The 12,615-nt window shown below is 31.1% G+C and overlaps 1 protein-coding gene across 1 annotated transcript; it reads right to left on the minus strand.

Moving 5' to 3' along the window:
• Positions 1-1,225: 1,225 nt before the first annotated feature.
• On the minus strand, positions 1,226-4,263 carry LOC113716698 (NADP-dependent D-sorbitol-6-phosphate dehydrogenase-like). Its single transcript, XM_027241095.2, has 6 exons — positions 3,991-4,263; positions 3,496-3,590; positions 3,005-3,122; positions 2,688-2,820; positions 1,997-2,216; positions 1,226-1,774 (listed from the first exon to the last, which is right to left on the minus strand). The coding sequence occupies exons 1-6, from the start codon at positions 4,121-4,123 to the stop codon at positions 1,541-1,543; spliced, it is 933 nt and encodes a 310-aa protein (XP_027096896.1). The 5' UTR covers positions 4,124-4,263; the 3' UTR covers positions 1,226-1,540.
• Positions 4,264-12,615: the final 8,352 nt, after the last annotated feature.

Here is a 12,615-nt window from a genome sequence, read left to right on the forward strand (position 1 = left end):
AAAGGATGAGTGATTTAAACTGCGTACCTGCAGATTACAAAGGGAAAGTAGATTATAAAAAAGTGATGAGGAAATAAGAACTAAAAGGTAAGCAAAGGAAAGGAATTGAATTAATCCACCTCCCGCCACTGCAATTCCATTCATTGCTCTAAATTCATCATAAGTACTAGAATATCAATAACCCAAAATGCAGCCGCTGGTACAGCGGTACTCCAGATCATAAGCCTTATGCGGCAATCTCGTATTTTTCAATCTATCAGACTTTTGAACCTTCCTTATACAATTCTTTTCTTGGGTATGTATCATTTTCAAATATATGGAATCTACTATCTCTATAGAAAATTATTTTGATAATGCATCTTTACATTACTATTTGCTCTTTATCTCCCTTTATAGAAGTTAATTCCTACAGCACTAGAAATCAGTTTATAAAAGTCAAAATGTTGAAAAATCTTTGAACTAAATTCCAAAGATTCAATATTTTAACACTATTATAGGAAAAGCTAATCTGCTCAATTGACAAACCTTTTCAACCAAACAACAAACAAAATATGAGTTACAAAAAAATGATACAACAATTAGAAACAAATAAAGTAACAAAATTGTTTCATAATTTAATTAGTCAACTTTTTTAACTATTTATATTAACATTAATTTTCTAATGCCATATCTACATATTTTTTTTACACTAAAAAGATCAACCAAGCACTTCCTAAATATATGAAGTAATAATACTTACAAATGCACAAATTAAAATAATATTACATACTAACGTTTATCATCCCCCTTCAAACAAACTTGTTTTATGAAATGCATGATATATTAACTTACAGTAATTGCAATAATTAATCCCATATACCTAAAGAACTAATTACATGCGTTAATCACAATTATTCAAATTACATATCAATCCCACCTGGGCGCCGGCCAATCCTTTTCAGTATTCTGTGCATATGCAGACAAGACATCTGAAACAAACACACAAGCTGAAAGAAAGAAGGAAAGACAATAGCTGCAGGCTCCACTGGAGCAATTAATAGCAGCCGTAATCAGGGCAACTCTTTTGTCTGCTAGTTTTGTTGTGGGCTTGCAGGACACATAACCCCGTTGTTTTATAGAAGTAGGCTGTTTCTCTGGGTTCAAATTTCCGCCACTAAGTTCACATTACATATCCATTGCCAACTGCCACGGAAAAATTGCAATACACCCCCAATTAATGCTTGAATTGGAAGGACAAAAACCTTTCTTTATTCTTTTATACATAAATATGTATATATATTTCAGCTAACACATAAATACATTGAAATAACACACAAGTTTATTTAACACTCCAACTCTAGCATCCATGATAAGTTACAGCATAACTTATAAGAAGTGGCTAAGCCTATATAAGTATCTAGTAATTGTTCCAAACCTCCATCCCTTTGTTTTAAATAGACTTTTTTTTATAAGGGAGGGTGGAATTTAAAAAACTAATAGAAAAGAGGGAGATTAAAACTCAGGACCTCTAAGTCCTGATACTTCAATCTTAGCCAGCCCTTTACTCGTATATGTCTATGTTCCAACCACCTTTGGCCGGGTCATTGGATCGAGCTTTCCGATCTATAGTTTTGATCAGTTCCATGTCCTCTTCGCTGAGATCGAAATCAAGGGCCTGAAAATTTTCTTGCAACCTTTCAAGTTTTGATGTCTTAGGAATCACAGCTGCATTTCGCTGAATGCTCCAGCGCAGAACGATCTGGGCCACAGACCTTTTATATTTCGCAGCAATACCCTGAGAAGCAATAGCAAGATTTTAGCCATACATGATTCTTGGACATTGAAAATGAATGAACTTAAATATAAGTTTAACTAAAGGGAAATGTTAATTGCACTTCAATTTTTGTTATTCCATTTCCACTATCATTTTTATCGTATAATTTTCATTTATTAAACTATATGATAAAAAATAATTTTCATTTATTATACTATATGGTAAAAAATAAAAAGTGATTACCAGAAGAACGGGGTCATCCAAGCATGATACAGAGCCAAACATTTCGGTGTTGGCTTGGGCTCCTCCCAGTGGGGTGTGGGCAGTGACACAGATGCCGTGCTTCTGGCAGAACTTGACAAGGGAATCCCTCTGGAAATAAGGATGCAACTCGAGTTGATTCACTGCTGGCTTCACCTTTGAATAAGCTAGGCAGTCTCTAGTTAGCAAAACGCTGTAATTGCTGCGTACATTCACAGACGGATTAGAGTCTCTCTTGAATCAAGAAAAAAAAAAAAAAAAAAAAAGAGATTATGATTGTCGAATTGGTTACTTAGGGAATTGTGTAAGATTTTTTTAGCTATTTATGTTTAAGAAAAGTAAATAAGTCGATATAAATAGCATAGTATAATCGTGGTAGAGTGGAGGAAGCATCAATTACCTAGCACTACATAATACTCCTACCTCATTGAGATTGTCACCTTAGTGTATCAGACGGAAGTTTTTGGACTTTAGAATAATTTGTTTTCAATTCGTAATTTTATCCTCAAATTGTTATGCTGTTTGAAAGCAATGGAGGTTAATTTGTCTTGCAAAAGAAGAAGAAAAAAATGGACGTAAAAATCTGGAAGTTTTTTTTATTGTGTATTATGAATAGCATGAAAAGTAAGTAAACAAAACAACATGAACTGAAATTGTTATCTAGACTTAGTACCTGATTCCAATGCTGCGAACTAAGCCCAGAGAGACTAAGTTTTCCATGCCACGCCAAACAGTCTCCAAAGTGATATTAGTGTCTATGTCCAGGACACCATCCTTCCCCTTCACGCTGGCTGGCTTTCCAATTCCTGCACAGATTTTTTTTTTTTTTTTTTTTTTGCACGCATGCACCAAATTACAAAGTTATTGGTACAAATAACCCGAGCAAATCCAGAAACTGCAATTGGGTACAAAAGACCCAAGTCTTCTCCAACCTGAGAAAAAAAGCAGTACTAAAAAGAAATTTTGGAGTAAACATAGAAGTTCGATTACCTGTATGCCTTGTGGGTACTGGAAAATGAATGAGATACAGGTCAAGATAATCAAGACGAAGCTTTTTCAGGCTGTCTTTGCAAGCCTCGAGAACGTGGTCATGGTCTGAATTCCACAGCTGCAGCAAAACACAAGGTAACAGTTCTCATGCTATTATATGTATATATACCTCGTCAAAGTAGGGAAATCACATGTTGGGTACAACAGATATATCATACTACTAGTACAGTTGTAGCTTTGGAGTTGCTATCTAGTAATGATTGCACGTTTATATAGTAATTAAATGAGAAGTTCTTCATTTATGCGTGCCAATGATGCAGGAAAATTCAATTTTTATTGGGAATTGCATTATAAACATGCATATAGATGTACTTGTGCAAAATATTTGGTCACCGTGTTAGCATGTGAAAGCGTTAAGTTAACTTAACCTTCGTAGTAATATGAATAATTCGTGAAAACTAATTAACAAAAATAAATAAATATATAACAACCTTGGTAGTAATGAAAAGCTCCTCCCTCTTAACGAGTCCCATGCGAAACGCTTCTTCCAGGGCTTCCCCAAGTTCTTCCTCATTCTGGTATTTAGCTGCGTAGTGACAACCTTACAAACATGAGTACTTAATTCTAAACAAACATTTTTGGGTCTCCTTTTTTTTTTTCATTTTTCTTAAATATGCTGATTGATTTACAACATTTTCCACTAGTTCATTTTCTTTTCAATTATAAACTCAAATCTCACACGCTAAAAAAGGAAAGAAGATACATATACACATGTAAATAAATAAATATATATATGTATATATGTATATATATACATATATACATATATGTATGTATACAAAATAAGATGTACTGCAACTACAAGAATGTAGAACTTTTTATACATGAAAGTTTACATGCTAAAAGGAAAAAAGAGAGAGACGGAGAGGAGGAGGAATACACGTTTTTTATGTGAAGAGAAAAGTAGAGATGGAAAGAGAGTTTACCAGCGCAGTCAAAATGACGGTAGCCAACCTTGATTGCATTGAAGAGAATCTCTTTTATATTTTTGCCTTCCATGCGAAAAAAACCGAGACCAAGAATTGGCATTTCATAACCACTGTTCAGAGTCAATGCCATTTTTTTTTTACAGTATCTTTTTACGAACTAAAAAGGGAAAGGAAGAAGGAGTCTGGCTGTAGGATGAAAATTAAAGCTTTTTTTTTTTATATATATATATAAGACTAGGTTTATAACCTCTGTTCAATTCACTTGCTCTTAGAATTCTTTTTGGCAACAAGGCTTGCAGTGCTTGGGTATTTATAGCACCACTTTCATGGTATTATTCCCTGGAGTTGGGGTCCCACAATTGGCTTTTTCTGTTTTCACCATGAATTACAGTAATGTATAGGGTCGGCACACATGGCAGGCATCAACCAGCATATCATGTGCAATGTGGAGGTTTCCTTGTTAAAACATAGTGCAAGGGGATCATTTATTTGGATATGGTAAACAATTCTTTTTTATCAATTTGCCATATCATTCACTAAATAATTGCAAGTGGGTTGATTAGGCCGTAGTCGAGCGGCTAAAATTGAAAACAAATTCCGTGGTCCATTACGGACCACTCCTTAATTTTTCTATCCTTAAATGATGATAGAATTTCAAATTTTAAATGATTGTGAATGTTACAATTACCGGCCTAAAACGCTTATTTTATTATACAAGAATTTAATTTAAGTGTATAATACCTAAAAGGGACAGTAGAATCTTCCCTGGTGGATACTCTAAAAGTTAAAAGTTTTGAATTGAAATATTCTATGGGCGATTTTTTTTTTATTTAGAAAAATGGTATCTTAACCAATTAAAAAGTAAAAATTTTATCACTGTCCAAACTAATGACTTGGCAAATTTTAGTTAATTTTTGATAAATAATTTACAGCCAATTAGACAAATAAAGATGCCACAATCTCATTTGGAGTATGTTTAATGTGAAATTAATGAATTTCAAAATTTAATTTGAAGAATTTTCATTGATCAAGACTAATTATTAGGCTTGCCAAATAATTGGTCTACACCGTAATAAATTATTGATAGAGAAGTTAGGAAAATTTTTTTAATGGATACAACATCAATAATGACAGTAAAGGATGCAGCTAAAATCTTTGTATTCGTTGGAATAAATTTTTTGCCAAATGTATGCTTCTACTAAAGACATTTCCTCTGTCTCTTCTGCCAGAATAAGCCACATGTACAACGTATCCATGTGCAAAATCAAGCGTGACGTGGACGTGTCAAAACGGCAGCATTTCTCCTGGCAATGGGTATCCAACTCTTTAGTCACTTTAACAAGTGCGCTAAATTTTATCCTAACATGCCAACCAATTGAGCACCACAAATACAAAATCACGAATTAAGCGTAAATTTCCTTGACATTACTCGATCTTTCGTATAACTATTTATACAAACACTAGACTATATATAGTTTATGGTCTTACCTTAAAAAAAAAATTTTCTAATGAAGATGTGAGATTTAAAAAGTGGAGAGGGAAGAAGTAGAATCCAAAATCTTTAAATTCTAAAGATTTAACTTCATCCGATAGATCAGAATCTCCTCCATAATTTATGTGTTTACTTCCAAATTGTGAATTATATTAAGAGTTACCTGACATAGAAAAAGCGTTTTGTGTCAAATGATGCATGATCCTTTAAGAAGATCAGCATTTAGTCTACAAATGAGTGCACTAATAAACTTACCCAAATTTTTGCCTATAACTTTCTATTGGGAATTTCCTTCTCCCCTATTTTGAATTCTTTTTGCTCCGGGAGAATCCTCCTTCCTATGGTATTTAAAAAATAATAATAAGAAGAAAAAAAAAAAGGGAGAGTGGAATTCCCTGCCTAAAAAAAAAAAACAAGAAGAAAAGAGTGTACTGGAATTCTAGATGAATTTTTGTGGATAACATTAATATATTCTAAATGTTTACTAGGAATATTTATTGTAAGTTTATGTCTTCTTGAATTAAGATACTTGCAGATGAAGGGCTAGGCCCCATCAATCCAACTATTTCTCCTAGATCAATAAAAGATTACAGAGCATACAAAAAATTTTGAATAGAATAATTAAAATACCGAACAGATGCCTAATAAAAATTGAGAAATAAGTGTATTGTACGCACGGTGACTTTTAAAATTACAGACTACTCTTAATCACCAAAACTCTCGAGTCTATTTTTATCATATTTTCTTATTTCTATGTTTTAGATATTTTTTCCCTAAATTTTGAACACTTTCACAAGTAGTTAACAATACCCAACATCCCAAATGACACAACTAACAGCTAAAGACATTATATATACTAGTGATAAATGCCCATCAAATGTGTGTGCAATCAAAAAATATATAAAATTTATGGCATATATTTAAAATAAAATTTTTTATTACTAAATCAAACTTTAATATTTTAAAATTTTTCATAAAATAATTTTATATCAGTAGTTATAATGTTTAGGGGCAATTATGTTGAAAACATATATTTAAATAGTTAAAAGTAAAAATAGTTATGGATAGTTATAGGTAGTTAGAGTAAAAGTAGTTTTTTTAAAGGCAAAAAAGGAAGTTCATAATATGATGATAAATGTTAACCCCAATGTTAACTTCAAACCCCTTTCTCAGACTATATATATATATATATATATATATATATATATATATATATATATATATATATATATATATATATATATATATACACACACTAATACTCAATGCACACCTAATGTGTGTGTAATAAAAAATACATAATATTCATGGTCATATATTTTAAATAAAATTTTTATTACTGAAGCAAACTTTAATCTTTTAAATATTTTTCATAAAATAATTTTATATTGGTAGTTATAATGTTTAGGGATAGTTATGTTGAAAACATATATTTAAATAGTTAAAAGTAACAAAGTCATGGGCAATTATACATAATTAAAGTAAAAGTAGTTTTTATAAGGGTAAAAAAAGAAGTTCATAAAGTAATAATAAATGTTAACCCAATATTAACTCCAAACCCCTTTCTTAGGGTTTATATATAGTATAGATAGTGTATGTGTGTGTGTCTATATATATATATATATATATATATATATATATATATATATATATATATACTAGAGGTAAAAAAAGAAGTTCATAAAGTAATAATAAATGTTAACCCAATATTAACTCCAAACCCCTTTCTTAGGGTTTATATATAGTATAGATAGTGTATGTGTGTGTGTCTATATATATATATATATATATATATATATATATATATACTAGAGGTATCTCCGCTGTGCGAGGCATAGCCTTGGCCCCTTCATAACTTAATTGAACATATAACAGCAAAACTTTCCCCTTCATAACTTAATTAAACATATAACAGCAAAACTTTTTGGTACATAATAGACAAAAACACGAGAAAAATTGAGCATCAAGAAATTTCATTTATGAAGTTAGCTCTTCTAAATCAAGGAGACAATAAACACAGCATCTATTAAATCCATAACTGATCTTGAAGTTAATGACGGCAAGCAATGAAACAGGTGCACATTTGAATACAATTGGGAAGGAAAAAATCTGATTTTTCTCTGCAACTTTTAGAAACAATTTATAAAGAAATAGAAAAAGAGACTTTAATTGATTACATAAAGGAACTATTTAAGGATTAAAAGTTTTTCATTAATTTACAAAGCTTGATTCTATAGTCATAAATTAGACAATATATAAAAACAATACAAGTTCTTGTAATTATGCAAAATGACTTGCAATTGAAATCTTTTATCTTATCCTGTATGGTACATCTTTTGTCTTGATCCATCAAGATAGAAGTAGGGAGATAAAAAGTGGGAGAAAAATCATAGATTTCTTGAAGGAGAGTTATGTCATGTGTCAAGAAATGGGAGTGCTACATTAAATTCTCATGTTTTCTTATATAATATGTAGACAATTAGAACAGAATGAAAATTGATCCAAGGGTTGTAATGTAGTATTAGTATATTAAAACTAATCTAATGGCGATGAATTAGACAGTACACTCACTTAATCAAATAATTAAGGTTAAAAAAATTTATTGGGCTCAGAAGGAGAATAAAGGAGTCAGACTTGCTCGGTTTGGCATGAAGAAAGAATAGAAAAAAAAAATGATATGCAAGAGGCAAGAAAAACCATGTGCAAGAAAAATATTATAGTTATGCAGCTTCTCAAATTATTAGGAAGCCAAGTGGCAACAAGGAGGCAAAAACCAAACCTCCCATTCTTCTTATATACAAGGTAGATATATATATCAAAATTATATATATATTAAAATTATAACGTGTGTGGTACTGGAATTCATAAAAATTTACCACATGAAATGTATTCTCTGTCTTTCTTTGGAATGATGGAAATGAGGCAGGTTAAACGTGAAAGCCCTACCAATTAATAGATGTCTTTTTTTGTCTTCCTTTATCATGGAATTCTACAAATACATCGCTTGCATGTTCCGAGTGTGTGCATATAAACTAACCACGTACGCACTACTACGTGGATCTCTTAGGTTTTCTCCAACTAATGGACAATTACATGCCGTGTTATTTTCTATCACTACACATTAAGGTCACAGCGTCAATTATTTCAGGTTTTAATTTAATTATTGATCATTACGACATCAATGTCTAATAATTAGCGTTTGTATTCATGTCAACTTTCCGAGGTTTTAATCAATGCCTCATAATTAATGTTTGTGTCGATGTCAAAATTTCAGGTTTTCATTTAATTATTGATAATTAAGACACACATGTCTCACAATTAATGTTTGCGCTCATTCCTCTTTTGAACTTGTCAAAGATTGGCGATATTGTGGCAGCAAAAGCTAAGATCGAGAGCAAATTTTACGTATATCAAAAACTTTGCCCTTCTTTGTATAACATTTATTTGTTCAATTAAAATGTAAAGAAAAAAGATGTAAAATACGATTACGATTAAATGAATTAAGTGATAAAGATTTAAATAAAAAAAAAAAAGATATCCCGCTTTATAACCACCCCTTATTTTCCCTCTCTTTCATGGATGAAATTAATCTCAGTGCTTATATAATTCACTTTGAAATCTCGCGTTGATGTTTCATTTAGTATAACAATGGTGTTAAAATCTAATGGGCGCCACAACAAGCCCTTTCATCACCAGTCCTAAAATCCTAAATTAGTATCAATTATCATCCATGCTATGATGCTATTAGAAATGCTACTAGCCACCAGTGTCATAGCCACCTTCAATCTAAATAATTAAACCAATTTTCCAATCATTTTAGTGACACATCAACACTCCTATATCTTCTTTGTGACTTTGCTTTGCGGCTCTCTTCCCAACCAAACCCACTCGGCCAACGTATCTCCTTCTTCCTCCACGGCACCACTAATTGCCCCATCCTGTCTTTTCATTAAAAGCCTCATTTTTTTACTGTTAATCAATCAACAATTTAAAAGAATAGATGTTACATGTATGACACGTCTCAAAATAAACAAGATGTAGAAATACACAAATGATAAACAGCAAGTATCATTTGGGATTCATTGTGGTTCATTCTTTCTTGATAATCTTTGATTTCAGATTTTATATATATATATAAAAAAAAAAGGAGATCATCGGTTCGAGTCTCGCTGATTGTGATCTTTTTTTTTTCATTTTATGTAGGCTACCATGTAATGATATTATTGAATTGTAACTCGTGTTGTCGTGATTTGCTAGAGTTGTGATTTGTTTATATTGTTCCTATTAATGTATGATCTTTGTAATCACACCAAAAAAAATTTTGAGAAAAGGAGAAGTACATTCGTAGCTTCAGAAGTGTTTTGTAGAACCACAATTGAGTTCGTGGTTTTGATTTGATCTTTGAAGTACTGGTTTGGGGATTATTTATTTCTTTATTGAATTGTTGGGTTGGAGTTACGTGTTCAGACTTTTTTGGCCTGGAGTCAAACTTTTTAAACGTGGCTTGCGTTTGTGACTTTGATTGTGGGTCAAATTGAGAACGTTTGTTGTGGCCCGTGGGGCTCGGAAGATTGTTGTTGATCAAGTGAACGTAAATTAAGAAGAATTAATCTTTGTTTATTTTCTAAATTATCAGCACTAGATTCATGATAATTAATTTGCATTTCAATTTCATATCCAAATTGTACATATTTGTTGTATATCCAACCATATTAGTATATAAACGATCAATATATAGAAGATTAACTCAATTAAGAAAGGGTAAAGTTGTTCAAAATATGAAATTTGCTTTGGATCCTAAGTTTTGCTCTGATAGTATCGACAATCCTTGTTAAATGCAATTTATATCTCATCCAAATGATGTTTAAGCTTCATAAGGCATACAACTAACACTTCTTGTTTGAAGTTGCAATGAATTGTGAAGAGATTATCTCTCAATTAAACATATGGAGCCCTTTATTAAACCAATACTTTGGACAAAAGTAATGCACCAACACTAAAAACCACATCATTTGGTCTAATCATTGCCTATTACATATTAGGTTGGTACACTAGTCGCATTATATATACGTTACGCATGCAAAATTTAAATTTTAAATTTAGTTATCATACTTGTAAATCCGACAATACATACAAACTGTAAGTGTATAGAAAGTTAATTCTAATATTATATACAAACTATCATTTGCTTTCATTATTCAAATTAAATTCATGTAATAAGAGTTTTCTTCTTTCTCTTAATAATTCTCATCTTGCTTATTGACTATATGTCTAATAATGAACATCTAAAATAAGTTTCTGTATATTCCGATCGTATCATTTGCTAGTTGTGTTACTATTTATTTATCCTGCGCCGTACTGTCCACGGGATAAATTCACGTAACATTGAAACTGATTACTAACTTATGGTGGAGTATTTATTGTCTAGTGAATTCTTCAAACTTTGACACGAATCGCATATAATATTATTGGCTTTTGGTTTTGGTTAGATACCTTGAGAGGAGTCTCTAAATGGTGAAAAACAAAAAATTATTGTAATTTTCCAACTTAGATATCGTCTAATACATTAATGGTATCAGGTACGATGTGGTCTGATACATTCGTTTGGTGTACAATGACACCAGCTCATCTTATTTGAATATAAAAAAAATATTTTATTCATAAACACTAACTTTTATGTCAAGAAAGCCTTATTTGGGTTGTGATATTTTGGTACAATGTGGTGCACAAGGTGTATTCGTAAATAAATACATTGATGGAATTAGATCGTGAGCGGCTCGAGTACAAACTCGGTCAACATCGAATTCGAGTTGAGTTCAAGTTGATCAAGTTGAACTCGATCTCAAACTTGAATTTAAAAATATTAAACAGTTCAATTATATATATATATGTACATATATTATTTTAATAGTAAAATTACATATATATCTCTAATATTTTATTATTTGTTAAGAAAAATTATTATTTTATTTATTTTTAAAAAATAAAATAATGATTTTTTTAAAATTTTTTAAACTTGACCTCGAGTTTGAAATTTTGAACTCGAAGAACTTGATCTCGAATTCAAGTTTCGTAAAATTAAATTGAGCCTTAAGTTAATTAAACCAAAACTCGACTCGATTTGATTCGTTTGCACCCCTAGAATTACGTAAAACACAATTGCACAACCCGAGTTCCTGGGGCCAAAAAAATAAAAGGGAATGGATGGAGGAAAAAACCCAAAAAAAAAAAAAAAGGCAACGCAAATTTGAGGCCAACGGAGTTAGTGGTTGAACTGTAGTTTAGATTAGATTAGATTAGAAAAGCAACAGCCCCACCAAATGTCACTTTTTTATGCAACGAACCTCATTTCTCAAACTCGAAATCTTATATAATGCTTGTTTTGATTGTGATTTTTTGCAAAAAAAAAATTATATTTTTTTTAAAAATATTTTTTATTATCTTTTTATTTCACATATATCAAATCGCTACAGTATATTTTTCTACAAAAACTCGTAAAAATAGCAATCCAAACTCTTTCATTCTTGTAAGTAATTCTATTTGATAAATTGGGCACTAATCTGCGTCATATCGAATCAATTTTGAGCAAAACTATCAAGCATATATTTCTTTATCTTACTATCAGATGCGTATGAAGAGAAAAATTATTAAATGCTCGATCTTAATTTAGTCCTATTAATTTTAAACTTGAATAGCTTATCTCATCTTTCTCCGTACCCAGTTCACTCGAGACCAAAGGAAAACAGAAAAGAAAAGAAAAAATTAATCGCCGCGTTTATAAAATGCCACTATAGTTTAATTTCATGCAAATTGCCAGCTATAACCTCCGTCCCAAGTTTATTATATTTCTTCTACAATAACACGCCAGTCATTATAGAAAATTAAATTCCATTTCATGAGGTCAACTAATAATGTTCACAATTATTAATGCAATCAGGTTTCATAGGATCTCATTAATTATCCCTAAACAAATTATTGTCCCTTCAAAGTCTAGCTATGACCGTTAACAATAATTTATGCTTGATTTAAAACTTATATCTAATTAGAAGACCGGCATATTCCGAGAGATCCAGAAGCATGGGATAATAGCAAGAACGGTTGAACAATTTAAGGCACTTTGAGCAAGTTGT

This window comes from Coffea arabica, chromosome 11c (genome assembly GCF_036785885.1).
Source record: "Coffea arabica cultivar ET-39 chromosome 11c, Coffea Arabica ET-39 HiFi, whole genome shotgun sequence".
NCBI classification, from domain to species: Eukaryota; Viridiplantae; Streptophyta; class Magnoliopsida; order Gentianales; family Rubiaceae; genus Coffea; species Coffea arabica.

Excerpts from the sequence above, each read along its gene's own strand:
- LOC113716698 (XM_027241095.2), bottom strand. The coding sequence starts at position 4,123 with ATGGCATTGACTCTGAACAGTGGTTATGAAATGCCAATTCTTGGTCTC. Across the intron at positions 3,591-3,990 it reads CCGTCATTTTGACTGCGCTG|CTAAATACCAGAATGAGGAA; the intron begins GTAAACTCTCTT and ends GTCACTACGCAG. Across the intron at positions 2,217-2,687 it reads GTTCGCAGCATTGGAATCAG|CAATTACAGCGTTTTGCTAA; the intron begins GTACTAAGTCTA and ends GAATGTACGCAG.